Below are 26,434 nucleotides of genomic sequence, written 5' to 3' on the forward strand. Positions count from 1 at the left end.
GCTGAACACAGTCATGTGTGTACAGGGAGTACAATAGGGGGCTGAGGATGCTCCTGTGCTCAGGGTGAGGGACTTCGATGTATTCCCTCCCCACTCGAAACGAGTGTAAAAGGAGTTCAGGTCATCAGCTAGGGAGGTGCAGGCACTTGCGGATGAGGGAGGGGTGCTCCGGTAGTTGGTTACAATCCGTAACCCCTGCCACAGGCTTCTGGTATCCTGCTGCTCCATCTGTGACTCCATCTTGTCTCTGTACCTCCTCTTTGCGTCCTTCACCGCCCTTCGCAGTCGGTAGGACTCTGCCTTGTAGACGTCCATGTTTCCTGATGCCAGGCCCGAGTTGTAGGCAGCGGTGCGAGCATTCAGGGCCACACGGACAGACCTGTCCACCCAGGGTTTTTGGTTCGGAAAGGTGCTTACCCTTACTGTGGGGACGATGTTGTCGGTTATTGTTGCGATGAAGTCCGTGACTGCTTCCGCGAACTCACTGACGTCACTGGAACTTGCTTCGAACATATTCCAGTAGACATCACTCAGTGCATCTTGCAGCATGGCCTCTGACTGGTCGGACCACCGCTTTATGTCCCTCGTCTCTACCACTTCCCGAACTATCCTCTGTTTATACTCCGGCAACAGGTAAATGGCAGCGTGGTCAGATTTCCCTAGGGGAGGGAGTGAAACGGCCTTGTAGCCTTTTCTGAACGGCGTGTAGCAGTGGTCCAATGTTCTCTCCCCCCCTGGTGGCACACGTGATGTGTTGGTAGAAGTTCGGCATGACCTTCTTGAGATTTGATTTATTAAAATCTCCAGCCACCACCATAGCTGCATCCGGGTACTTGTTTTGATGTCGACGATAGTGCCACGTCGGTGTCCGCCTGCGGTGGAATGTAGACGGCTGTGACGATCACTGACCCGAACTCCCGGGGAAGGTAGAATGGGCGGCATGAGATCACCAGATGCTCGAGGTTCGGCGAGCAGGAACGGGAAAGCATCTTGATATTTCCAGGATTGCACCAGTTGTTATTGGTCATGAAGCAGACTCCTCCACCCTTGGATTTCCCAGATGCTTCTGTTCTGTCAGCACGGTGGACAGTGAAGGACTCGGTTGGGCAGATTACCTGATCCGGAATCAGGTCAGCCATGTTTCAGTCAGGCAGAGGATGTTGCAGTCCCTTATGTCCCGCTGGAATCTGACCCTTGCCCTGAGGTCATCCAGCTTGTTTTCCAGGGACTGGACATTCGCCAGAAGAATGCTGGGCAGAGGTGGACGAAAGGCTTGGGCTCTCAGCCTATTCCGAATCCCCCCCCGCTTCCCTCGATGTTTGCTCCGGATTTTTCTTGCAGCTGAGCTCCCATTGTTGTTGCAGCAGCTTCTGATGATCTCTGCTGGCCATGCTAGATCAGGAAGTACAGAGTTTAAATAGTCTCCGTTTGCCCTGGAGTTTAGATTTAAGAGGGTTTCCCTGCCATACTTTGTTAGTACTAGGGAGTTAGAACTTAGAAATAAGTTAAAAAGGAACATAAAAGTTAAAAACACACACAATTTTCACGGAGCTGCCACAACGGCGACTGGACAGGGCCACGCCATTTATTTATTTATTTATTTATTTGTTTGTTTATTTATTTTCCGGCTGAGTTTCTCCAGCAATTTTGTCTACCTTCACTTCTTTATCTGTTACCTAATCAACTACTTTAGGGCTAATTTGTAAATTACTCAAACGTGGGCCTTTGATGCTCTTTTTAAATCTTCTTTCCCTCTGACTCACCTACTTCCAGCCAATACTAGCACTCACTGCTTCTGGCTGCTGTTTCTCTCCGACCTTCACGGTAGACTAGGGGGACGCTGTCTCTATTGCGACGAGAGGGAGGGGGATCAAGGGTGGAGCTGCAGGGTACCAAGGTGACACGAGTGAGGGCCTCACCTTCGATTGGGGAGGGAAGCCCACTATTTCCAAAAGAATTAGGACATTTTGGATGTCCTGGTATGGAACACCTCATCTTTGGCACAGATGCAGTGTAGATGGAGGAATTGGGAGTAGGGTATAGAGTCTTTGCATGAAGCAGGGTGGGAAGAAATGTAGTCAAGATTGTTGTGGGTGTCAGTGGGTTTGTAATAGACGTCAGTCAATTGTCTATTTCCTGTGATGGAGACTGTGCGATCAAGAAGGGAGAGGGAGGTGTCGGAGATGGTCCATGTAATTTGAGTGCACGATGGAAATTGGTGAAGTTGATGAAGTCCATGAGTTCTGCATGGGTGCAGATGGTAGCACCAATGCAGTCATCAGTGTAACGGAGATAGAGTTCGGGGATAGGGCCAGTGTACGCCTGGAACACGGATTGTTCAACGTAACTTACAAAGAGGCAGGCATAGCTGGGGTCCATGCGGGTGCCCATTAATACAATATTGTCCTTTGAAAGAAGCTCGTGACTTAACACCACCTTAACTGGGTCTGCCTGACCCGCATTATTCAGTTGCAGGAATTTCTCAACCACTTTGAACTAGTGTAAGTGCAAAATTGACTGACTAAAATCAGTTCGATAGCTGCTGCTTGCTCCTGACATTGTTCATAAGTATTCCTTGATGTTTAAAAATCGAGGATTCAGCAAACAATATATTTTTCTTTCTTTTGAAAAATGAATTAGCAGCAAATTATGTTAACAGTAAATACCTCCCATAGGATTTAAGTTAAAATAAGATTTTCCACTTCCAATCTTTCTTTTGAACTCATACTCATACTCATACTTACTTTATTAGCCGTATATTTTGCAACATATGAGGAAATTAATTTGCCATAGTCATGCTAATAAAAAACAACAGAATATACAAAATACATTTTAACATAAACATCCACTACAGTGACTCCTCCACATTCCTCATTCTGAGGGAATGTGAAAAAAAGTTCAATTTCTTCCCTTCTTTGTTCTCCCACGGTCGGGGGCCTCAAGCCTTCCGTTGACGGGACGATCTTGACTCCCTTAGCCGGTGGCAGGCCCTCCGCTTCGGGGCGATCATTCTCCTGCCTCGGGGGATCTCAGTTCCCCTGCGGCAGGTGATCGGACCCCGGGTTGGGGCTTGTCGAACGTCATGCGGTTTTGGAGCTCCCGACTCGGCCTCTCCCAAGACTGCGAACCCTTGATGTTAAAGTCCGCAGGTTGTGGTTGGAGCGTCGATCCCAGGCAAGGAATCAGCTCCGATGGTAAGTCCACGTCCCGCGGTGGGGCTCATAGTCAGTCCTGAGCAAGGTCCACAGCTCCACGACGTTAGGCCGCAGGGCAACCGGAGATACGGCCTGGAAAACAAAGTTTCTCCCGACCCCCTCCTCCACCCCCCACCTAAAACAAACCAGAGAACATTAACACAAGCTTTCCAAACACACTAAAAACAACAAAATAAACAAAAGGACAGACAGACTGTTGGCTCGACTGCCATCGCGGCGCCACCCGGTGGTTAAATAATATGTTTGCATTTATTGAAAATTTTACTTTTCAACAATTTTTTTGTTTTCTTTATAAAAGACCAATTGATTAAATACTGCTTATTTTGAAATATACTTTTATTTTAACCTGTGATTTTACTTTGCTATGTTTTTGTTGGATTATAGTTACATGATGTCAAACGGCTATAAGCCTGCACCGCTGGACCTTTCAAATGTCAAGTTACATACAGCCCAGGAAGTATTGGTTGACAAGCTAGCAGAAAATGCACATGATGTCTGGGCTAAAGACAGAATTAGACAAGGGTGGACCTATGGAATCCAACAGGTAACTGAGATTCATAATAAGTAGAGTTAAATATGTTCTCATAACATTAGATCTTGCTGTAAAAACAATTTGTAAAGCAGGCAACATTATTTCACAGCAATTAGGTATCCACTACTTTGGATCAGAACCATTGCGGCATATGCAGGGCACAAAATTTAAATGAGACCAATTAGAATGGAGGTTGGTTTGTAACTAATAATCATTTGATACTTTTACTTTAAATTCGGAACAATATTTTAACTTTCCTTGTTATATTCTTGTAAGTATTTTACATTGTGTAAATTGTTTGCACGATACCGAAGGTGCTCTTTATTGCAAGCGTGTATGGCCCAAATATGTTTTGAATGGCCTTCTCGACATTAAGCTATTTGATTGGTCCTTTTAAAGCTCAGCTAACTATATATTTTGTTACAATGGACAGTTGCGTTTCAGGTTGAGGCCCTTCCTCATTTTCCTCAAAGGATGTTGCCCAACCCGCTGAGTATCCTCAGCATTTGTTATTTGATCCATACTCCAGCATCTGCAGTCTCTTTTGTCATCATTTTACGTTTGATTGGCCTTTTTGACGCTTAGTCAACCTTGCATTTGATTGATGCCGTTAAAGTCCAGCCATGGACTTGCTATGGACTGCCTCTTTGAAGCTCAGCTAATCATACATTTGATTGGCCCTCTGAAACTCAACTGTTAACTTCCCCAGTGTTGGCCCTCCATTGGCCTGGCTGTTCCCTTTGAAATGCCAATTGCTAAAGTATCCAATATTTTGCCGTACCTAATAGTGAAGGGTCTTTGACCAGAAATCGTTACTCTGTTCCAAGGATGCTGCCTGACCAGCGAAGTCTTTTTATTTAACTTTAATCATTGGTTTTGTAAGAGGACAGACTTCTCTTGTAAGTTTATCTGGAAATGCATGGCAAGTCCTATAAAATTATCCCAATCTTCCAACCTACCTGTTACCATTGTTACCTCTGCACTTTTTGTAGGACTTGTGTATGATTTGATTGTACTCATGGATAGTGTGATTTGACTGGACAGTGCACAAAACAAGGTTTTCCACATTTGCACATGTAACAGTGGTGAACTAATAATACATTTAGGCCCCAGAGCCTGTGTGATGACATTATCTATCACTTCATACAGGACATCAAGAACAAAAGAAACCCTCGACTAGTGCCGTATAGTTTTCTGGATGAGCGAACCAAAAAATCAAATAGAGACAGTTTACGTGAAGCAATTCGCACATTAATTGGATATGGCTACAACATTGAACCATCAGACCAGGAAATTAGTAAGTACTGCGACTACTGATCAATTCATTAAGTTGTGAGTCAAGTTAAAATATTGCGAATTCTTAAAGCATTATAGCCACTGAAGGCACAGCAACTAACGTTATTCTAATGATGTATGAAATGTTCCTGTGATAGGTATGCCAAGAGTAGATAATTGTTGACTCTGTTTTATAATGTTTATCTTGTTATATTGTTTTTTTCATTGTTTGGTTGTTTTCCTGGTCAGTTATTTCTTGCTGGATCTGATAGCAGCAATTTATACAAGAAGATCACCAGTCGACATTCACAGATGCTTTAATTTTTCCTCATGTTAATCTGTGTATGGAAAAACATATTCCAGAAAAGAAGTAAATAATATGCCCGCTTCGTGGGGGTGCAGTGGAATTTATTTTCTCTTTTTGATAATTTAAAAAATAACGTTGAGGTGCAGTTTCCACTGCTGTTTATTCAATCTGAATATAAATTGCCCAGAATGGCATTTGTCCTCACAAACCCATGAATTTGGATACAAAGAAATGCGGAAGCTGATTTACAAAAAAAGACACAATGTGTGGAAGTAATTCAACGGGTCAAGCAGCATCTCCGGAGGATATGAATGGTGATGTTTCTGGTTGGGACCCTTATTCCAACCCTTTTTCATTCTCATTTTCAGCACAATCACTCCTTCTGGCAGCCTGGTGAGTGGAATATGCACAGTACTCCAAGTACAGTGTAACTAGTGTTTTGTAAAGTTGCTCCATGATATCCCACTCTTACATTCTATGCTCATTCCTGTGAAGGTAAGCATCTCATATGCCTTCTTCAGCAGTCTATCTATCTGACACGGGTCCTGACCAGAAATGTCACCTATCCACGATCTCCAGAGATGCTGCCTGACCTGCTGAGTTACTCCAGCACTTGTATCTTTCCATGATAAAATGTGTTGTTAGACCATTGATATTACAGCAAAATCATCAGTAATGGCTGAGAAAATTACTATCATTAAATTATTTAATGGTATTGTAAGAAGGTAAACCAATACTGCATAAGTGCGAACCACTACTGTATCTGCATCATAAATTAACTTCTGTGTTCAGCATAACGTAATAAATAGCATGGAAATGACCACATTTTAAAAACGAGATACATTGTGGCTTTAGCAAAACAGCAAAAGGCCACAGGAAAAACTACAACAGGATCATCAATTCTAAACCCATCAGTTTTCTTTACCAAGGAAACGTATCGCAACAGGTCAGGCAGCATCTGTGGAGAGAAATGACTGGAGGGAATTGTGTCCAGTACTGCTTCAATTGTTCATTTTTTTGTTATAACTAGCAAGCAAACAAAGGTATAAAACAATTGAGATTAATGTAGCATAGCAGTTATATAAAGCTTAAACTCAATTTGGATTGCATAAATCTGTTACTGTTTACTTATCTCTACAATCTCCAACAATCAATGTGATGTGCTGCTGTCACAGTTGTGAAGTTACTCGCACTAGTCCAACACTGATTTTCTGCCAGTTATACCATTGTGAATGTCGTTATAATACCCTGGCAACTTTCCAAACCATAATATGTATAACTTGGCAGATATTGCACTATAGGTAGACAAACATGCTGGAGAAACTCAGCAGGTGAGGCAGCATCTATGGAGAGAAGGAATAGGCGACGTTTCGGGTCAACACCCTTCTTCAGACTGATGCCGGGAGGGGGGGCGGGAAAAAGAGAGGAAGAGGCGGAGACAGTAGGCTTGTGGGAGAGCTGGGAAGGGGGAGGGGAAGGAGCGAGAAAACAAGGACTGTCTGAAATTAGAGAAGTTCATACTGCTGGGGTGTAAACTGCCCAAGCGAAATATGAGGTGCTGTTCCTCCAATTTGCACTGGGCCTCACTCTGGCAATGGAGGAGGCCCAGGACAGAAAGGTCAGATTCGAAATGGGAGGGGGAGTTGAAGTGCTGAGCCACCGGGAGATCAGGTTGGTTAGTGCGAACTGAGTGGAGATGTTGGGCGAAGCGATCGCCAAGCCTGCTCTTGGTCTCGCTAATGTAGAGAAGTTGACATCTGGAATAGCGGATGCAGTAGATGAGGTTGCAGGAGGTGCAGGTGAACCTCTGCCTCACCTGGAAAGACTGCTTGTCCTTGGATTGAGTCGAGGGGGGAGGTAAAGCAAAGGTATAGCATTTCAGCGGTTGCAAGGGAAAGTAGCCGGGAAGGGTGTGGTTGGAGGGGAAGGGATGAATTGACCAGGGAGTTATGGAGGGAACAGTCTCTGCGGAAAGCAGAAAGGGGAGGAGATGGGAAGATGTGTCCAGTGGTGGATCCCGTTGGAGGTGGCAAAAATGTCAGAGGATTATATGTTGTATGCGACAGCTGATAGGATGGAAGGTGAGGACAAGGGGGACTCTGTCCTTGTTACGAATAGGGGGATGGGGAGTAAGAGCGGAACTGCGGGATATAGAGGAGACCCTGGTGAGAGCCTCATCTATAATAGAAGAGGGGAACCCCCGTTTCCTAAAGAATGAGGACATCTCCGATGCCCTGGTCTGGAACACCTCATCCTGGGTGCAGATGCGGCATAGACGGAGGAATTGGGAGTAGGGGATAGACAGGAAGCAGGGCGGGATTAAGTGCAGTCCAGATAGCTATGGGAGTCAGCGGGTTTGAAGTAGATGTCAGTCAGTAGTCTGTTGCCTGCGATGGAGATGGTGATATCTAGAAATGGTAGGGAGATGTCGGACGGAAATGGTCCCGGTGAATTTGAGTGCCGGTGGAAATTAGGGGTGAAATGGATTTAGTCAATGAATTCTGCATGGGTGCAGGAGGTAGCACCAATGCAGTCATCAAGGTAGCGGAGGTAGAGTTCGGGGATAGGGCCATGGTACGCCTCAAACAGGAATTGTTCGACGTACCCTAAAAAGAGGCAAAGATATTGCACCATTGCACGTTTCTCAGCTGAAAACTTTATCCGCGTGCAGCAAGGAATTAGAATTATAAAACATAAAAGTGGAGAGATAAGTTTTTTTGGCCTTCTATCACAGCGGTGTGATGGATGTTTATGTAAATTATGTTGTGTCTTGGGTCTATTTATTTGTAATGTATGGCTGCAGAAACGGCATTTCATTTGGACCTCAAGGGGTCCAAATGACAAATAAATTGAATCTTGAATCTTGAATCGCAGCCACTCCATATTGAATTCAGTATTTCACAGGTCTGCTAACTTTCCTGAAGTAAATTACTGTATACACACAATATATTGGAAATCTGAAGTAAAACCACAAAATGCTAGAAATACCCAGCAAGTCTGGGAGCATTCGTGGAGAGAGAAACAACATTAACGTTTCAGATTAATAATCTTTCATCAGAATTCACAGAGCAGTCCTACATTTTCTTGAGATTCAAAAAATAATAGGTTATCTCATTTGAAATACATGAATTTCTTGGGGGTTGACAAAGTGAAAGTTGGGTTATTGTCTGACCTCTAGTTATACCACGACCCAAAGTTCTGGGTAACCCTGACTGAATGTTTTATTATGCTTTCTACTTGAATCGTGTTTTTTACCAGCTATTTAATATGAAGTATATTTATATGTTTGTATTTTAAGCTGATGAAACTGTGGAAAAGGTTACTGTCGACAAACTCCGTTTCTTTCGGGTGGAGAAGACCTATGCAGTAAAGACTGGAAAGTGGTACTTTGAGTTTGAGGCAGTCACTGCAGGAGAAATGCGAGTTGGCTGGGCAAGGCCAACATGCAAACCTGATATGGAGCTGGGTTCTGACGGAAATGCCTTTGTTTTCAATGGCTATAAGGTTTGTAATTTTCTGGAGAACATATTGATGCTGGTTGCACAACGTTACCTGTCAACTTGTTTAAGACAAGAGTTTTGGTTTAACTTTCAAATACAAGAATATTTGGGATAACAGATTCTCCAGCTTAATTCATTTTGTGAAGCAGGCTTGAGAAAAATTCTAGTTAAGTAAAAATAACCATAAGTATTTCTTAAAGTTTTGTCATTTACTGCCAAGAAGTAAATGTTCAATTGCCTGTGTAAAGGTTTAGATATTAAACTGGTTTTCATATAATCCTAAATGGAAATATACCGACACACATTTGGAGTCTGCCTACTGTGAAACATGGTGATGCTACTGTAATTATGGTTGGTTCCTGGAGATGGATGTTAAACTTCAGCAGGCTGCTGCAAAATAATTTTTAAAACATCAACAACATGAAAGGGAAACTTTTTACCAAAACTAAATTACCATTGACATGAAAAGGTCAGCTAACAAATGGTGACTCTGAGATCTACCACAACGCTCATGAGAAAACAACTGTATCTGTAGGGAATTACACAGATCATTCTGTCCCAGTCCCAGTTTTTCCTGCATGGCTACATAATGAGTTGTAGGCCAACAACTTGCCTACAACTACATGAGTTGTAGGCAAGTGTGAATGTATAATTTCAATCAGCCTTTTGATTCTGAGAATATCTGCCACTGTGTGATTTAAAGCCTTTCCATATTGGCCACATGTTCATGCCGGAGCTGATGCAATTGCTGCCTTTCCAGAACAATTATACATTCGTGCACAGCTGACTAATAAACGTCAGTGATATCTTCAGCACAGTGGAATGCCCCGTGGCAAAAAACAAATTAAAGGTATTTATGCACCGAATATCCATTGGCAGAAAAAAGCTTGTAACTAAACTGGATGTTGCAGTATTTTGCAGAGTTTTCTTTTGAAAAGAGAATTCTCCTGAGTCATGTGTAGGTTAGTGTACTCTGGCTATGAGTATTGATAGATGGAAGCCTTGTGCTTTCATTGCTTTCTCATTAGCATTTACCCCCTTCATTATTTTACTTTCCTGACAAAATGGTAGATTGGATGCTCCCTGAAAACAAATTGGCAACAGACAAAAAAGGAATTTGCAATAAAAAAAGATGTTTGCTAAAATCTCTGAGTTTTTTACTACATTGAAAAACTGTTGGTTAAAGATGATGCAGAAATATTACTTGATTCTTTTACTTTCAAATGAATGGGTTGACATAAGTAAATGAAGCTTGCATTAAGTTATAATTTGAAATTATTGGATATTGTGCATAAGTAAACAAGGTTTTGGGGTATAATTTCTCCCCATGTTTCATAATATCACATAAATGCTGCATAATATATTGAAAATATTGCAGCATAGTCTTGCTAGTTGTTGGGAATTCTGGTAACCCCATGCTTCTTCATCTTAGGAATTGAGGATGATTTACTTCCGCTCAGTTTTATGGATTTTAAGGTAACTAATAAGTTCAATGTGGGAACCCACCAATTCTTTTATAGTTGAGGCAGGGGCTGATGATGGGGCAGGCAGGTGAATAGTTTATGTGGCCGACTCCTTCTGCTACATACAAGGCCTCTGTTTGCTTCCAATCACTCCAATATTAAGGCCCAAGTTACAATCAGTCAGTTATGTTGGGCAGAACCTGGCACCAGATTCCTGAAACCGGTATGCTATTCTGATTACAAGGTGGACAGAGTAAAATAAATCTAGTATGTAATACTCATTTATATGCAATGATAAAGTAACATTGAAATGGGTTCTGCTTAACTTTTCCAGGCTCAGTTCTGGCACCAAGGCAGTGTTTACTTTGGCCATACTTGGCAGCCAGGTGATGTGGTTGGTTGCATGATTGATATGAATGACAAATCAATGATATTTACTCTAAACGGAGAACTCCTCATCACTAATAGCGGCTCAGAACTCGCCTTTACCGATTTTGAAACTGAAGATGGTAAGTCTACATTTATGCTTGAAAGGGATTATTATTATGCTGCTGACATGTAAACTGGAATACTTTATGGACACATAATAGAGATTGAGTAAAATCAGATGCAAATAGATTTTGTAAGTAAATGTAACATATTGTTGCAGCAGCAATTGAAATATGCTATTTATAATTTATAAAAGTTATTAAAATTGCTGTGAATTTTACATGGCTAAAGGGATTTTATTTTAAATATGCTTAGTGCCTGACGTTTCTATTTTGGATAGAACAAGCCAAAACCAATCTTCTGGAAAATGACAGTAAGATAATTAAACAACTAGAAAAAACAAATGTTTTTACTTAGCTTCCATGACTCTGTGGATTCACCCCTTAAGTAAAGTTGGAGAGGTATTCTCGGTGATTTTATTCCTTCCTTCAAAATCGTAAGCCAGTTAATAGTCTGCTCTGCAAATACAAGGCTCTGCAAATGCTGGAATCTTGAGTACAACACTATGATGGAATTACTCAGTGAGTCAGGCAGCATCTGCGGAGGGAATGAATAGGCAACATTTTGGGTCGAGACCCTCCTTCTGAAAATGGGTCCTGACCTGAAACAACGCCTACCCATTCTCCACAGATGCTGCCAGCACTTTGCATTTTGCTCAGTCTTCCAATGAGAATGATCGTTTACGTCCTGTTCATCTGTCAGCGTGTCTCTGACTTCCATGTTGGTGCCTCTGACATCCTGCACCTTTTAAGTTTTTTTTTATCAATGAAAATGTTTAAACATCTCTGAATATTGGGATCCACTACCCAGTTGGTCCTCTGCACTTACATTGGGCTAATGTAGAAGGGCCAAGCAGGCAGCAAGTGTGGCCAGTGCTCCATATCCAGTACAATCCACCCCAATAAAATCAGTTAATACATTTATGAATAATCTATATATCCTAAATTCTAACCCTGCAGTTACAAATAGTTGTAATGCATATGTGGTGTTCATATTTTTTTTTAATTTGACAATATAATACAGAATAAATAACATTTTTCCCTTCCATCTTCTCTAGGTTTAATCCCAATTTGTTGTCTGGGCTTGTCTCAGATAGGTCGAATGAATTTTGGAAAGGATGCAACCACTTTCAAGTATTATACTATGTGTGGTTTACAAGAGGGCTTTGAGCCTTTTTCAGTAAACATGAACCGTGATGTAGCCATGTGGTTCAGTAAACGCCTACCTCAGTTTGTCCCTGTACCAAAAAATCACAACCATATTGAGGTAAAGTACATTTTCTCATTAACTTCTATACTAAAGACATCATCTGTAAGGCCAATGACATAGTATTTCCACAATAAGTTGGTACTATGGAATATGTTCCACAATCTATCGGAACATCTGGGGATTCGATAATCATATTTTAAATAAAAATCCATTGCTCACCGTAAACAAATGATTCAAAATATAAATTGCACAATCTATCTGCATTGTTCCAAGAACAGCCAGGATTTCATGAATTTGAATTGTTCAAAGCAGTTAGAAACATAGAAACATAGAAAATAGGTGCAGGAGGAGGCCATTCGGCCTTTTGAGCCACCTCCGCCATTCATTGTGATCATGGCTGATCGTCCCCAATCAATAACCCGTGCCTGCCTTCTCCCCTTGTCCCTTGATTCCACTAGCCCTTAGAGCTCTATCTAACTCTCTCTTAAATTCATCCAGTGATTTGGCCTCCACTGCCCTCCGTGGCAGGGAATTCCACAAATTCACAACTCTCTGGGTGAAAACGTTTTTTCTCACCTCAGTCTTAAATGGCCTCCCCTTTATTCTAAGACTGTGGCCCCTGGTTCTGGACTCGCCCAACATTGGGAACATTTTTCCTACATCTAGCTTGTCCAGTCCTTTTATAATTTTATATGTTTCTATAAGATTCCCCCTCATCCTTCTAAACTCCAGCGAATACAAGCCTGGTCTTTTCAATCTTTCTTCATTTGAAGATGTTCCCGATGTTGGGGGAGTCCAGAACCAGGGGTCACAGTTTAAGAATAAGGAGTAAGCCATTTAGAACAGAGACGAGGAAATACTTTTTCTCACCGAGAGTGGTGAGTCTGTGGAATTCTCTGCTTCAGAGGGTGGTGGAGGCAGGTTCTCTGGATGCTTTCAAGAGAGAGCTAGATAGGGCTCTTAAAAATAGCAGAGTCAGGTATCCTCATGATACCTCAGTGCAAAATAATTCAACAGTGCCTTGGGAAGAAAATGGAATACAATGGGGGCAATTAGAAGAATATAAATTCAGAATGTAAATACTGGAAATGTGTTTGTTGCCTTTCATGTGAATGTGAGTGCCTTCACTAAATGGAAAGGCATTCTCAAATTTCCTAAACTTCAACAGTTGGAAACCAAGCATATTTTGGGTGGACTTTATCTCAACTTCATCTTGTATATCATATTTCCATATTCTGTTTGACTTTTAGCTTTTCTCAAACTGTGGGCAGGAAAAGACATCAGAGGTGCCTGTTACATATTCAAAACATAGGAAACAATGGCAGTTGCACATGTGCTTGGTGCTGTTTGTGTGGTGCTGGGGTAGGTTTAGTAGGCGGTGATGATGGAGAATCTGTGGCCTCTCAGTGTAGATACCAGGGGGTGAGAGGCCACTTCATTAACATCCTCACACCCAAATTCCACAGTTCAATCATGGCTGATCCCAACTCCCACAAAGCTCCAAGATCTCTTCTCCAGATTGCACTCCGGCCACTTTCCACTTCAAAAAACAGTCTTTCTCCTCCATCTTCCCACGCAACCAGTTGCTGGAATCTGCCTACTTGTTCCTGCCTGCAGCCCAATGTTTGATATGTCCATCAAGCAAGCAGCTCGTTTTGCTTTTTGTAAATGGAATGCCTATTCCAGTGGAATGCCTATTTTCTGAGTCCAGCCTGGTTTTTCATCCTTCCAGCCACCCCCATAATTTCTCTGTAATTTCTCCTCTGCGTTGCAGTGCCACCTGGTATCACACCTCCAGCAAGTCAAATTCAATTCAGCTCTTGATGCTGTTTGTGTGGAGGTAGCACATTTTATCTATAACATTGAGTGCTTCCATCCCCCAAATAAATGTTGATCAGTAGATTAATTGGCCACTGTAAATTGATTCCCATGTTAGGGTAATCGTAGAGACTTGATCGGAGTTGTTGGGAATGGGGGTAAAATAAAATGGGAATAGTGTAGGTGGTTGCTGGATGGTTGGCATGGACTCAATGAACCAAGGATCCTGATTCTGTACTGTGTGACACTATCACAATACGGAAGTTGATAGCGTCTCGATTCCAGTTTGTGACACCATAGGTTACTGTTTTAATACAGAATCTCAGAATCTCATTAAATACGAGAAAGAGTAAAATATAGCTAATTAATGTCAGCGTTCACATACTATATTAGCTTTATAACCATCACATTTTAATTGTGGATGAATTGGCTATATACTTATATAAACATCCAAAGTGATGAATATTCATAAAACTAATGTGGAACATATCTGTGATGCAGAAGATAATTACGCTACTAATGTTAGAATCTTAATTTCTAGGTAACAAGAATTGATGGAACTGTAGACAGTCCACCCTGTTTAAAACTGTCTCATAAAACCTTTGGCACTCAAAACTGCATTACTGAAATGACATATTACCGTTTGAGTATGCCTGTAGAGTTTTATTCAACGTATAAACATGATAGTATTCCACATATTGCTGATGATGATGGAGCTCAGACTGCCGATACATTGTCGGGAAAGACTAAATCAAGGTTAGTTTACTTCACTAGTTTCATTTTATTATCTTGCTGCATGAATTTTAATAGTATTTTTAAATGTGTAAATGTGGGGGGCGGGGGGGGGGGGGGGGGGAGGGGGAAACTGTTTAAATCTCTTCCCTGTCCGGGAGACCCGACTTTTTCCCTGTCGGGTCTCGGCTGTCGTTGGGGCCTAGCACCGTGGAGCGGCCTCCAGCCTGAACAACCCGGGGGCTCGGGAGACTGCGGAGCTGCGGATCTGCGGACTCACCATCGTCGGGGGTGGCCGGCCTCGGAGCGTGGGGAGCGGCGGTGACTCGCTGCTGCGACTCGACTCCTGGGGCTCGGAGGCTCCAGCAACGCAGCCGCAGGTCCGGTGAACTGGGACATCGGGAGCTCGCGGGTACGGGGGGAGAGAGAGAGACCGCTTCCCGGAGCTCCCGCAACGCGACTTCTCCAGCCGGTGTCACGGGGTTGGAACAACCCGGACCGGGACAGCACATCACCCGGCACGGCTTCATGGCTGTGGGACTCACCATCGCCCGTGGGGGTTCCAACCTTGGACTTTCAGACCGGGAGCGGGGCCGTAAATCGCCCCGCGCGGCCTAAAATGGCCGTGGGACTCATCATCGCCCGCCTGGGGCTTGGACATCGGGAGAGACACGGAGAACAGGGGAGAGAAAAGACTTGCCTTCCATCACAGTGGCTTCACTGTGATGGATGTTTGTGTGAATGTAATTATGTGTATGTCTGTAAGACAGTGTCTTTGTTTGTATGGCTGTGGAAACAACATTTCGTTTGAGTCTCACTGGGGCTCAAATGATAATAAATTTGTATTGTATTGTATTGTATTGAATAAGTAGACTTTGCAGTGTATTTAAAAATATATGTGCACATGTAATCACAATATAGGAATTCATCTCAGAATTTAAAAAGAGGGTTCATCTTGTATAGAAAAACTCCTGCATTCATTTTCAGGACATACAGCCTCTGGGCTACTTTTAATCTGAGTGACTGATGTACCTGTCAATTTTCTGCATACAATAAGATTCCAAAACAAATGAATTTATAACTAGATTCACTTTTTGGAAGGAATAATGTTGAACTGAATCTCAGGAGATTTATTTGTTAGCCACTGGAGGAAAATAACACAGCAATTTACAAGCCTGTGCTGGAGTTAAATCTTACCACTGCATCCAGTAATGTCAGTCACCCTCAGGAATGAAGTAAGAACAGCTCTGAATCTGCCTTTTTTATTTTCGCTCTCAATTATGTACTGTCTGTAATGGGAATTATACCAAAAGTTTTCCAAATCAAAATACTACCACCAGCCGAGACAAGCTGACAGTCACAAAGATACAAGAGACTACAAATGCTGGAATCTAGAGTAACAATCAGTTGGTTAACTTAATAGGCTGAGCAGCATCTGGGGGGGGGGGAGGGAAAGGAAAGGAGTTGTCAACACTTATGAAGCATTTATTTACTTTACTTGACTTGTTTTCAGTTTGTCAAAGTTCTTTCCTCAAGGAATTATATAGGAATAGGTGTTCAAAATTTCAAAGGCCTGTGTATGTTAGAAGTGACGGAACAAATGTTTATGGAATTAAAATTTTAATAATCAGTTGCAGTTACAATCTTAGTTAATTTTCTGTTATTTTTTGCTTCCATTAAAATGTATTGAACATATTTACTTTAAACATAGGAGTGCAAGATTGAGCCGTGATTTACCTGGAGATAGAGCTGAACAAGAAGTTATTACGAAGTCTTCAACGGTAATGTACAATTCAGCAATTAAAATTACCAGTGTATGTCTCTTGACAAATAGCACAGACAGCATTTATTGAGATCTTGAGTATTCTATTTATGTATATTCTACATATTGCCTGCACACATGTCAAAATACAAAACGGTCCACTTTTTTGTTTTAAGGTTATGCAAAAAGGTATTTTGATCATGACCTTTTTTAAAAAATATACTTCCCTTTAGAAATAATCTGTTATGATCTTGGAACTGCCCAGAGAGTTTTACAGTCATTAAGCTGTGCACGTAGTATTTTAGGAAAGGCATAGCATGCAACAGACACCCACAAAACAAATATGGCATTTCACTGTACTTCCTCCAAGATGTAATTATGATTGCAGTTGGTACTTCAACCTTTCCTATACTGAAGACCGTCACAGAGTGCTGGAGTAACTCAGCGGGTCAGGCAACATCTATGGAGAAAAATAATGGATGATGTTTCGGGCCAGGACCCTTCTTCAGACTCGCTGAGGTTCCCTGTAGGAGGGGGTGGAACAATTGGATCCAGGAGAGTCAGACCGCGTGGTTTAGGGGCTTGGAAGCTGTGGGACTCGAGCTGAGCCAGAGTTTCCTATTTTGAACTCTGCTTGCCATTGTTTCACCCACAAGTTAAATCTGTCCATGTCCATTTTTAATTTTCTACCACCATTTATACCATCCTAAGTGACAGGCAAATATCAATACAACTCTCAGTTCCTTCTGTGTCATTGATTTGTGTGGCGAATCATAGCTATTATACAGATTGTAGTAATAATGTGACAATTATTTGCAGTAATTTGAAATCCAACACCAGAGGGCAATACCATTTTGTTTGCACAGGCATGACAAATAGAATTGTGCTTATGTGTTTTTTTTTTAAATAATGTTATCTAATGTTTTGCCATTGAGTATAATCTCTTAATTGATAAAAAGCTGTAGATTGAGGCTGTTGTAATCTCAAAAATTGTGTTCACACATATTTCTCCAAGGATTCTTACAATGGATGTTATTACATTTACAGTAATTATTCCTATGGTCTCTTTGTTCTCCAGTATTACTACGCAGTGAGAATATTTGCAGGCCAGGATCCGTCTTTTATGTGGATTGGCTGGGTAACTCCTGACTATCATTACCACAGCAAATCGTTTGACTTGAATAAACACCGGACTGTAACTATTACTCTGGGTGATGACAAAGGCAGAGTTCATGAAAGGTACAGTTTGAGATTATCTTGCATTGAATTATTATTATGGTATTTTAACATAAAACAGTACAGCACAGGAATGGGCCCTTCAGCCTACAATGATTGTGCCGTGCATGATGCCATGCTAAACTGATCTCATCTGCCTGTACATGATCCATATCCCTCTATTCCCTGCACTTCACATGCCTATCTAAAAGCCTCTTAAATGCCGCTAATGAATCTGCCTCTTGCAATGCCTACACCACTGTGTAAAAAAACTTTCCCCAGTTTAGTTCAGTTTAGTTTATTGTCACGTGCACCGAGTATAGTGAAAAGCTTTTGTTGCGTGCTAACCAGTCAGCGGAAAGACAATACATGATTACAATCGAGCCAGTCACAACGTGCAGATAGTTGATACACGTCTCCATTAAACTTTCCCCCTTTCACCTGCCCTCTAGTGTTGGACATTTCCACGCTGGGGGAAAACGACTCTGACTGTCTACCCCATCTATGCATCTCTATGCATCTCATAATTTTATATACTTCTATCAAGTCTCCCCCCAGTCTCTTTTCTGGAGAAAACAACCCAAGTCTATCCAAGCTCTCCCTGTAGCTGAATCCCTCTAATCTAGGCAGGATTCTTATAAACCTCGTCTGCACCCTGTCCGAAACCTCCACATTTGTGAACTAAATGTGAACAATACGTAAATCTGTCATAAATTCTGGCCTTGCTTGTTGGATATATTTAATGGCAGAATCTTCAAAACAAAATATATAAACCCTAAGACACAGAAAAGCAAACTGTGAAAGAAGATGATACTCTCTTTAAGAAGTGTTTTTAGAATTACTCTTGCTTTGGGTTTTCAGCCGTGACATTGCCTTTACAGGAGTGGCAAATCCCTACTTAACTCGATTTGTAATGTTATTTGACCAAGTAGATTAAAATGTTATTTTACCACCACCCTTGACCACTATATCTCTGCCAAGGGAAATTATTTTCCATTCGGTTTAGGTTTCTTTTAACTTTATACACTTCAATTCAAATAGCTTTCAGCAAAAATAAAAATCAATTTCCTGCCTGAACATTGTGAACGCAGCCCGGTCAATCGCACAAACCATCGCTTCCATGTATTCTTCACGCTGCCTCGGCAAAGCAGCCACATAATCAAGGATCACAAATTCCCTGGCCATTCGCTCTTCTGCCCTCTCCCATCGGGCAGAAGCTATAAAAGCATGAAAGCAGGCAATCCCAGGTTAGACAATAGCTTCTTCTCCACTGTTATCAAACTCTTGAAAGGACCTCTCATAAGCTAAGGATGTATTCCTGAACTTCCAATTTTGGATTGCCGCCCTTGAATTTTTAAAATCTCAACTTTATCTGTCGATGTAACACACTATTCTGTTTATTTTCCCTTTTCCCCTACCTGATGTACTCATGCTTAGCATGATTTGCCTTCTGAGCACATAAAATAAAGTTTTGAACTCTGGCTCGGTACACATGATAATAAAAAAAAACAATGCCAATCCAATTTTCCTCATAGATACAGTTCTATCCTCTCCAGTAAAATTACATGATAAGTTGACCAGAAATGTATGCAATTTTCGGCCTTTGCTCAAATTTGTTTTATATGATTCTGACATAAACCTCATTGCTGATAATTCCTTAGCCCCTAAAAGCAGGATTCCCATCTGTGTTCTTAACCACCTTATCTATTTGTTCTATTTCCTAAATGATCTGTGCACCTTGTCCTACATTCCTCTACTCAATAATATTGTAATAATTTTTGTGTTTTGTTTGCCCTCACCGTCTCTACCTTAAATGCATTAATTGATTCATTCAGTTATATAGCCTGGAAACAGGCTTACGGCACAATTTGTCCATGCCTCCCAAGATGCCCCATTTATGGTAATCCCATTTTCCAGTGTGACCCATATTCCTCAAAACCTGTCCCGACCATGTACTTGTTCCAATGATTTTTAAATGTATTTGTTCCAGCCTCTACCACCTCCTCGGCAGCTTATTCCATCGATCCAACACTCTGCGTAGAAAATTTTGCAACTCAGATCCCCTTTCAATCTTTCCCCTCTCACCGTAAACCTACGCCCTCTAGTTTTTGGCTCCCCTACCATGAGAAACAGACACTGGTTATCTATGCTATCCTTGCCCTTCTGTATTTTCTAAACTGTAAATTTACCTTTCAGCCTCCTTTTCTCCATGGAAAACTGTCATAGCCTATCCCTTTGCTCATAACTTAAACCCTCCAATCCTGGCAACATCCTTGTAAATCTTTCTAACTTAATCACATCCTTCAGTCAGAACTGAACACAATACTGCAAGTGCGGTCTAACCAATATTTTGTACAATTGTAATATAACATATAAACTTCTGTACTCAATGCCACATCAAATAAAGACAAGCATTCATCATATCTTCTTCACCACCTCACCAACCTGTGTCATCATTTTCAGGGAACTCTGTACTTGCACCCCCGACTCCGTGTTCAATATTACGTTACACTTCTTTAGATTGAATTCCATTGGTCATTTGTCTTCCCATCTAAGTGGTCTGCAGCATTTTCATCAAGCACGAGGACATTTTTAGTCTTCCTAATCATGTACATGGTTAGTCTCGAGCTGAATTATAACTGTTGAAGTATAAAGTTTGATATTTATCACAAAACGCAAAGGACTGTTGATAGGCCCCATTGGAAACTGCCTGACATTCTCAAATCACCTGTTGACCATTTGCTCCCTGTTCCAATTTCAGATCTACTTTGCCACTTCCCCTTGCATTTCATGGACTTCTACAGTTTTTGATTTAATGGGTTTTGTGTATAGCCTTGTTAAATCCATGTTCACGACATCTCACTTGAAAAGGCATCCCAGCCTTACCTAAGGAGATATTTCCATGAAATGTGGCATTCACTCAGAAGTATGTTATTTGATGTGTCAGCTGAGGAGTCGGGTGGAAATCGCTATCAAACCTTGGGGGTACACAATTTGGGGGCGCGGCTTCTTGGTGGCCGCGCGCATGTGAACACACACACACACACACACACACACACACACACACACACACACACACACACGGCTTCGGCCATGGGCCCTGTGGATGGTAACATCGGGAGCTGACCTGGTTGGTGACCGACTCCGAACTCCAGCAACAGCAGCTTCATCCGCTCCGAATTGTGGGGCCTGAATCGACCCGGCACACCATAAAATCGACCAGCTTCAACATCAGGAGCCTCGATCGCCTCGATGCAGCAGTTTGATTTCAAGCCGCGCCGGGCGATGAAAGGCCCCGCGAACAGGCTGATTCAGCCCTTAGAAAGCATCTGAAACCCGCTTGAATCTTGTGATAACAATGTGATAAATAGCACTTAAACAAATAACACTGAAGCAAATAAAGGCAAACAGAAGAACCAATCTTGGAGGTGGGAGAGAGAGAGATGCAAAAAAAAACAAAATAATGTGATTGGCCATGAATGAGCCAGGATACCCGTTCGGCCGGAGACATTCATGACCTGACCCGTTTAAATCTTTCCCATCCACCAATACATCCAATGTTCAAATGGTAATTGAACCCACATCAGCCAGCTTTAAGAAATTCTCCGTAAATACCTTCAGTAATACTTGAAGGTCAGAACACGATTGGTGACACATTGTGTTAATACGATGTTAATAGAGACATTTAAAAGGCACTCAACAGTGACACCCCCACTGTCTCGCGGAAAGCAAAATTTGGATTACAAAACATGGAGATTGTCCCCCACCTCTCAAAACATGGGAGGGACAAGTCCACCCCTGTCCACCCCCCCCCCCCCCCCCCCCCCCCCCCCCCTGGAATTTCCGCCCGCGTGAGGAGTCATTGCTAGTTTAAATAAACAAAATGCTAAAACCTGTTTGCCTCATTTGTTCTCTTTGCAGTGTCAAGCGCAGTAATTGTTATATGATTTGGGGAGGAGATCTTGCCAGCAGTTCAAAGGGATCAAGCGGTGGCCGTGCTGACCTAGTAATTGGTTGTTTGGTTGATCTTGCAATTGGCCGGTTATCATTCACGGCAAATGGAAAAGATCTCAGTATACATTACCAGGTAATTGACTACCCAAATGCTGATTGCTGCATTAAACTATATGTTTAAACTCTCTATAGATCTTTATTTTCTGCATCATGTTACGCTTAAAGTTTCCAAAAAGTGTTTACATTTTTTTATTTATATATATATATATATATATATATATATATATATACAGTAATACCAATAGATGGACTTGTCAATACTACATTAAGAAGCAAGAAAGTAATAATTTATTCATTTGAATTATCCTGTTCCAGTATTTAAAGCATATGTGCAAGCAGGTCACAAAATCCTCCTCTCTTCTGCACGGGTGAAGTGTGTTTCTTGGTACATGTTGAGAAGTAACGTCGAATTTTCTTTCAAATTTTCAATCTGTCAGATTTGTGTAACGGTGATTATTTTTAATAATCATACCATTGAACTTGCCTGTATCATTACAGAGATTAGTAGGATAGTCAAAGGTGTAAAAATCCTACATTTACTTACAGGTTGGCAATGAAGCATGATACAGATGGCTGATATATTGTTGCTAATTCTATCCTGCCATGTAAATATCATACACCAGTAAAGCTGTAACTTATTGGCACACTTCATCCAGGGTCTAATTATAATTAGTTAGTCAGACTGTCTAATTGTGGGTAAATAGTCAATCTGACATCAATTTAATTAGAACTGGCCTGGGATTATCAAAAGTCTTCTAACTTTCTATGTTCCGCAATCATCGGCAGGAGAGATTCACATACCCAGCTAAAAATGACATATCAATCAATCCTTTAATCATTGTTGTGCGGATTTGTTTTTAGCAAGAATGGTATATTAAGACTTAAAAATAAAAAAACTTGTAAATTGGCTGCTTTTGTTTCCCAGGTTGAGCCAAGCACAAAGCTATTTCCTGCAGTTTTCATGCAGGCCACAAGTCCTAATCTCTTCCAGTTTGAACTTGGAAAATTAAAGGTGTGTGTGTTTTATGTACATTGTTCCGCTTTGAAAATGCATTGTGAAATTCTGGCTGTTGAAAACCTCTGAAGAAATCACTGCTGAAACAATCATTGATTTCAGCTCAGGGACACGAAAGCACTGACACATAAGCTACAAAGCACCCAACTTCTCATTCAACAATAAAAAATAATGCCGCGGTTACTTTCATTGAATTATTATCACTATATTTAATGGCCAAGGTATGAGATGAGAAATAAGTTTTGCCGGTGAAATTAACAACCATGTGAGCCGATTTGGTTGCGTTGCTCTTAACCACCAGTGTTTCAGCAAGTTCCAATATATTGACTTGAGTTGAATTGAGTGGAATTGAATACATTTTATTGACCAAGTATGTATACATACAAGGAATTTGCCTTGATACAAGGAATATTTAACTGACAATGATCAAGGGCAGCATCTCCTGTTGGGAGGCACAATTGAAGTAGTGTATTAGTTGCAAAGAATTCTTAATGAAACCGTCAATATTGGGGAAGGAAGCCTTGTAATTTTCCACGGATGTATTAAGCACTTGTGTAACGAGTCAGTCCTTTCATCGTCCCAATGGATACCAATGTGGTCATTATGTCACTCCACAGATTTCCTGAGATATTGGGTATTCCAAAGCATCAGGGGCCCATAACAGAATCCATGCAACCCTCTAGTAGCACATTCCAACAATTCTTGTAGCATTACCACGTCTCCTCTCCTGCATACTCTGACTCATGCAGTTACTTTTAAAGACTACATCTATCATTGACACCTATGTTTGCACTTCTGCTTGCAAACTGTGAAAGTGGCTTAAGGTGCTGTCATTTGCTGTCTTCTTTAGGCTCGTTAGCAAACATCCAGTGTCAAAAGAGAAACTTTTGTTAGAATGCTGGATCTGAGAACCACCTTCAAACATTACATGTTTCATGCTGTCAGATCATTGCAAGCAAAGTGATATTTTGGGTTTTGAATTCATGGGATGTGTTGATGAAAACAGGCAATTACATATCATGAAGACCCTTCTGTGTGGCAGCATTTGACTGTGGATAATATCATTACACTCGAATAGTAGTTTGCTATGAAAAACCTATATCAGATGTTGGTGTACATTTACTAAATATTGCCTCTTACACTAAGTCTTAATAAAAGACTCTTGGTGATGCAGTTTACATGGTCAAACTTTGAAATACCTCTGCATGATGAAGAATTGCTAGAAATAAAGTTGAAAGAGGCCTGGAAATATTTAGTTTAATTCAGTTTAATTTTTGTCATGTGGTCATGCTCTGATAGTCTGGCATTTGCTAGTTCAGAAACCCTGAATTGCCAGCATCTGAAACTTGCATGGGAAATTTTAGAATTTTAATGTTCAAAATGTTCTTCCATATATGATCAACTCGTTGATTGCTATAGAGTTCAAATATGCTTATTTGTTCGGTGTCAGGCTACAGTAAAACTCTAACAATCCGACATCTGACTATTGGGAAGGTCTTCTTATCAGTTGGAAGAAGGGCCTTGACCCTAAATGTCACCTATCTATTTCTCTCCATGGATGATGGCAGGCCTGCTAGGTTTCTCCAGAAGTTTGTTTTTGTTCAAAATTCCAGCATATGTAGTCTCTTGTGAATCCTGATTATTGGGAATCCCTAATTTCTGGCATCTGCCTCACTCGTTCATCCAGATTGTGATCAGAGGGCCCACGAGATTGGGCCAGGATCTTGAAAGCAATTGGAGATTGGTGTCAAAACAGTGGGCCAAGTCCACAGCTGGAGCCAGATTGGATGTGGAACAATCAAGGTCAGGAAGGTGGAGAGGGTTCACAGCATGAACCAGGGTCCAGAGTGCTTGTATATTTCCCACTCTCTTTAAATTTACTGGGTTCATTGGAAAAATTATTAGACTACTGTGTAACATGTTTCTTTCTTTTTTAAGTGAACTGAAAGGTATCAATCAGTAGCATCCAATGGTCTGGAAATTAGTCTAGTTCCAAGAGTCGGGTTATTGGACTTTTACTGTACTGTGATACTTGCCAATAAATATTAATCATATATATTGTGGTCATATCAGTGATTTTAAAATATTTAAATTAATAGAGAGACAAACGCACATGATCAAGTTATTTGAAAATGCTGCGACCATTCCGTGAATGAGACTTTTGTACTGTTTAGCACATCTTTCATTTTAGAAATATATCACCTGTAATTTGACCAACATAAGTGATCTTTTTAAGGATTTTAATGTAACATGTTGGAAGATTGATAAAGTAAGGTTTTGATTGTGTGGCTATGTAATTCTCCTAGTTTTTATTCATGAATGTGAAAGTAAATAATGGTGACTGTTTAATTGTTATATTCACATTGCTGTATGTTAACAAGACTATTATTATCTTCTGCCAAAGAATGCAATGCCTCTGTCTGCAGCTATATTTAAAAGTGAAGAGGAGAATCCTATTCCACAGTGCCCTCCTCGACTTGACATACAGATGATCACTCCTGTTATGTGGAGCAGAATGCCCAATGACTTCCTCCATGTAGAGACAGCAAGAATTAGTGATCACCATGGTTGGGTTTTACAGTGTATTGAACCATTGCAGATGATGGCATTGCATATTCCAGAGGAGAATAGGTCAGTACACCCTTTAAACTGTTAATGGTTCTTCAGATACAGTGCTGTACAGTTTATAATGAGAAAATTGCATTAACCATTTGCTATCACTTTGGGTACCAATGAAAAAGATTCAATTTAAATTCTAAAAAGCATTCTTCCACACAGCTCAATATCTACTGACTTTTTAAAACATATATTTTCTTTAAATGACAGTGACATTCAACATTAAAATCTGGTTATCGAAATGAGATATTATGCATAAAACCCAACATTTGCTACAGTGACCTCTTCTCTCAAATTTATCAGTTGATTGAAACTGCCTAAACACCCTATTTTTTACTAAAGCTGTACTCAATTAAGTGTTCAGTTTTGAGCAGTCTATTAACCAGTAATCAGAGGCAGTCAGTGATCGAGACATCAGAGGCTTAACTTAGATTTATTTTTACTGTGAAATCAGGGTGACCACTGCAACAATATTAGGGTTTGTTTAAATCAATCTGGGGTCCATTACTTTGAGTTGACAAATAGCAGTAGTACAAACTGGCTGCTTTGTCCAGGGTGCAGGGTATTTATGCATAATAGGTTTTCCCATGTTTTCGATTAAAAATTTCAAACCTGGACAGGTACTGTCCAATTGCAATTATAGACATTAAAAAAAAAAGCTGCATTTAAACATTTAATATATTTTATCAGAAACACAATATATTTAAGGCTGCATGCATCGATAAATTGTAAAATGGTTAAATGTCCAGATCCTTTTCATGGGAAGTGTTTAGGCTTTCATCAAAATTGGAAGATAGCATTTATATTAAAAACATGTAAACATTTAGATATGATATGTCCAATTTTCAACAATTACAAGTATTACAATTTCCATCTGAAATTCTGATACTTTTAATTATTGAGAATTTTATTATTATCGCTATATTTTATTATCATTGCATATGAGACTTTAAAATAAAAATTGGTGAACTTTAAAAGTAGGTTATTGCATTATTTAAATTCCAGGGACATGAGCAATTCCTTGCTAATGATAATAAATGTCATATGCAATGGGGAAGCCATGTTCCCTGGATTTCCCTGTTTTCCTCTATCAGAAGAGGTCCTTAAATCACATTAATGTAGATTTAGCCATTTCAAATGTATAATATCCTTTTCAATCATGTAGGTTTTGATGTTGTGATGTTGTATTTCTGTTTGACTAGGAACGAGACAGATACCTTTACCACCATTTGGAATATGCATTATTGTCTTGCTCCTTTAATTGATGATATC

At 40.7% G+C, this 26,434-nt stretch overlaps 1 protein-coding gene across 3 annotated transcripts in view; it reads left to right on the forward strand.

Annotated features, from left to right (window-relative positions):
• Window positions 1-26,434, forward strand: part of ryr3 (ryanodine receptor 3) — a 324,483-nt gene that overhangs the window by 125,957 nt on the left and 172,092 nt on the right. For all 3 annotated transcript variants that reach the window (XM_055640726.1, XM_055640727.1, XM_055640728.1), the window contains 11 exons: window positions 3,600-3,759; window positions 4,897-5,044; window positions 8,628-8,833; window positions 10,627-10,801; window positions 11,839-12,047; window positions 14,350-14,564; window positions 16,252-16,321; window positions 17,381-17,541; window positions 21,439-21,604; window positions 22,457-22,543; window positions 24,951-25,177. In XM_055640726.1, the coding sequence (XP_055496701.1) occupies window positions 3,600-3,759; window positions 4,897-5,044; window positions 8,628-8,833; window positions 10,627-10,801; window positions 11,839-12,047; window positions 14,350-14,564; window positions 16,252-16,321; window positions 17,381-17,541; window positions 21,439-21,604; window positions 22,457-22,543; window positions 24,951-25,177 (1,824 nt within the window). The remainder of the gene's footprint in view (window positions 1-3,599; window positions 3,760-4,896; window positions 5,045-8,627; window positions 8,834-10,626; window positions 10,802-11,838; window positions 12,048-14,349; window positions 14,565-16,251; window positions 16,322-17,380; window positions 17,542-21,438; window positions 21,605-22,456; window positions 22,544-24,950; window positions 25,178-26,434) is intronic.

This window comes from Leucoraja erinacea, chromosome 9 (genome assembly GCF_028641065.1).
Source record: "Leucoraja erinacea ecotype New England chromosome 9, Leri_hhj_1, whole genome shotgun sequence".
Lineage (NCBI taxonomy): Eukaryota > Metazoa > Chordata > Chondrichthyes > Rajiformes > Rajidae > Leucoraja > Leucoraja erinaceus.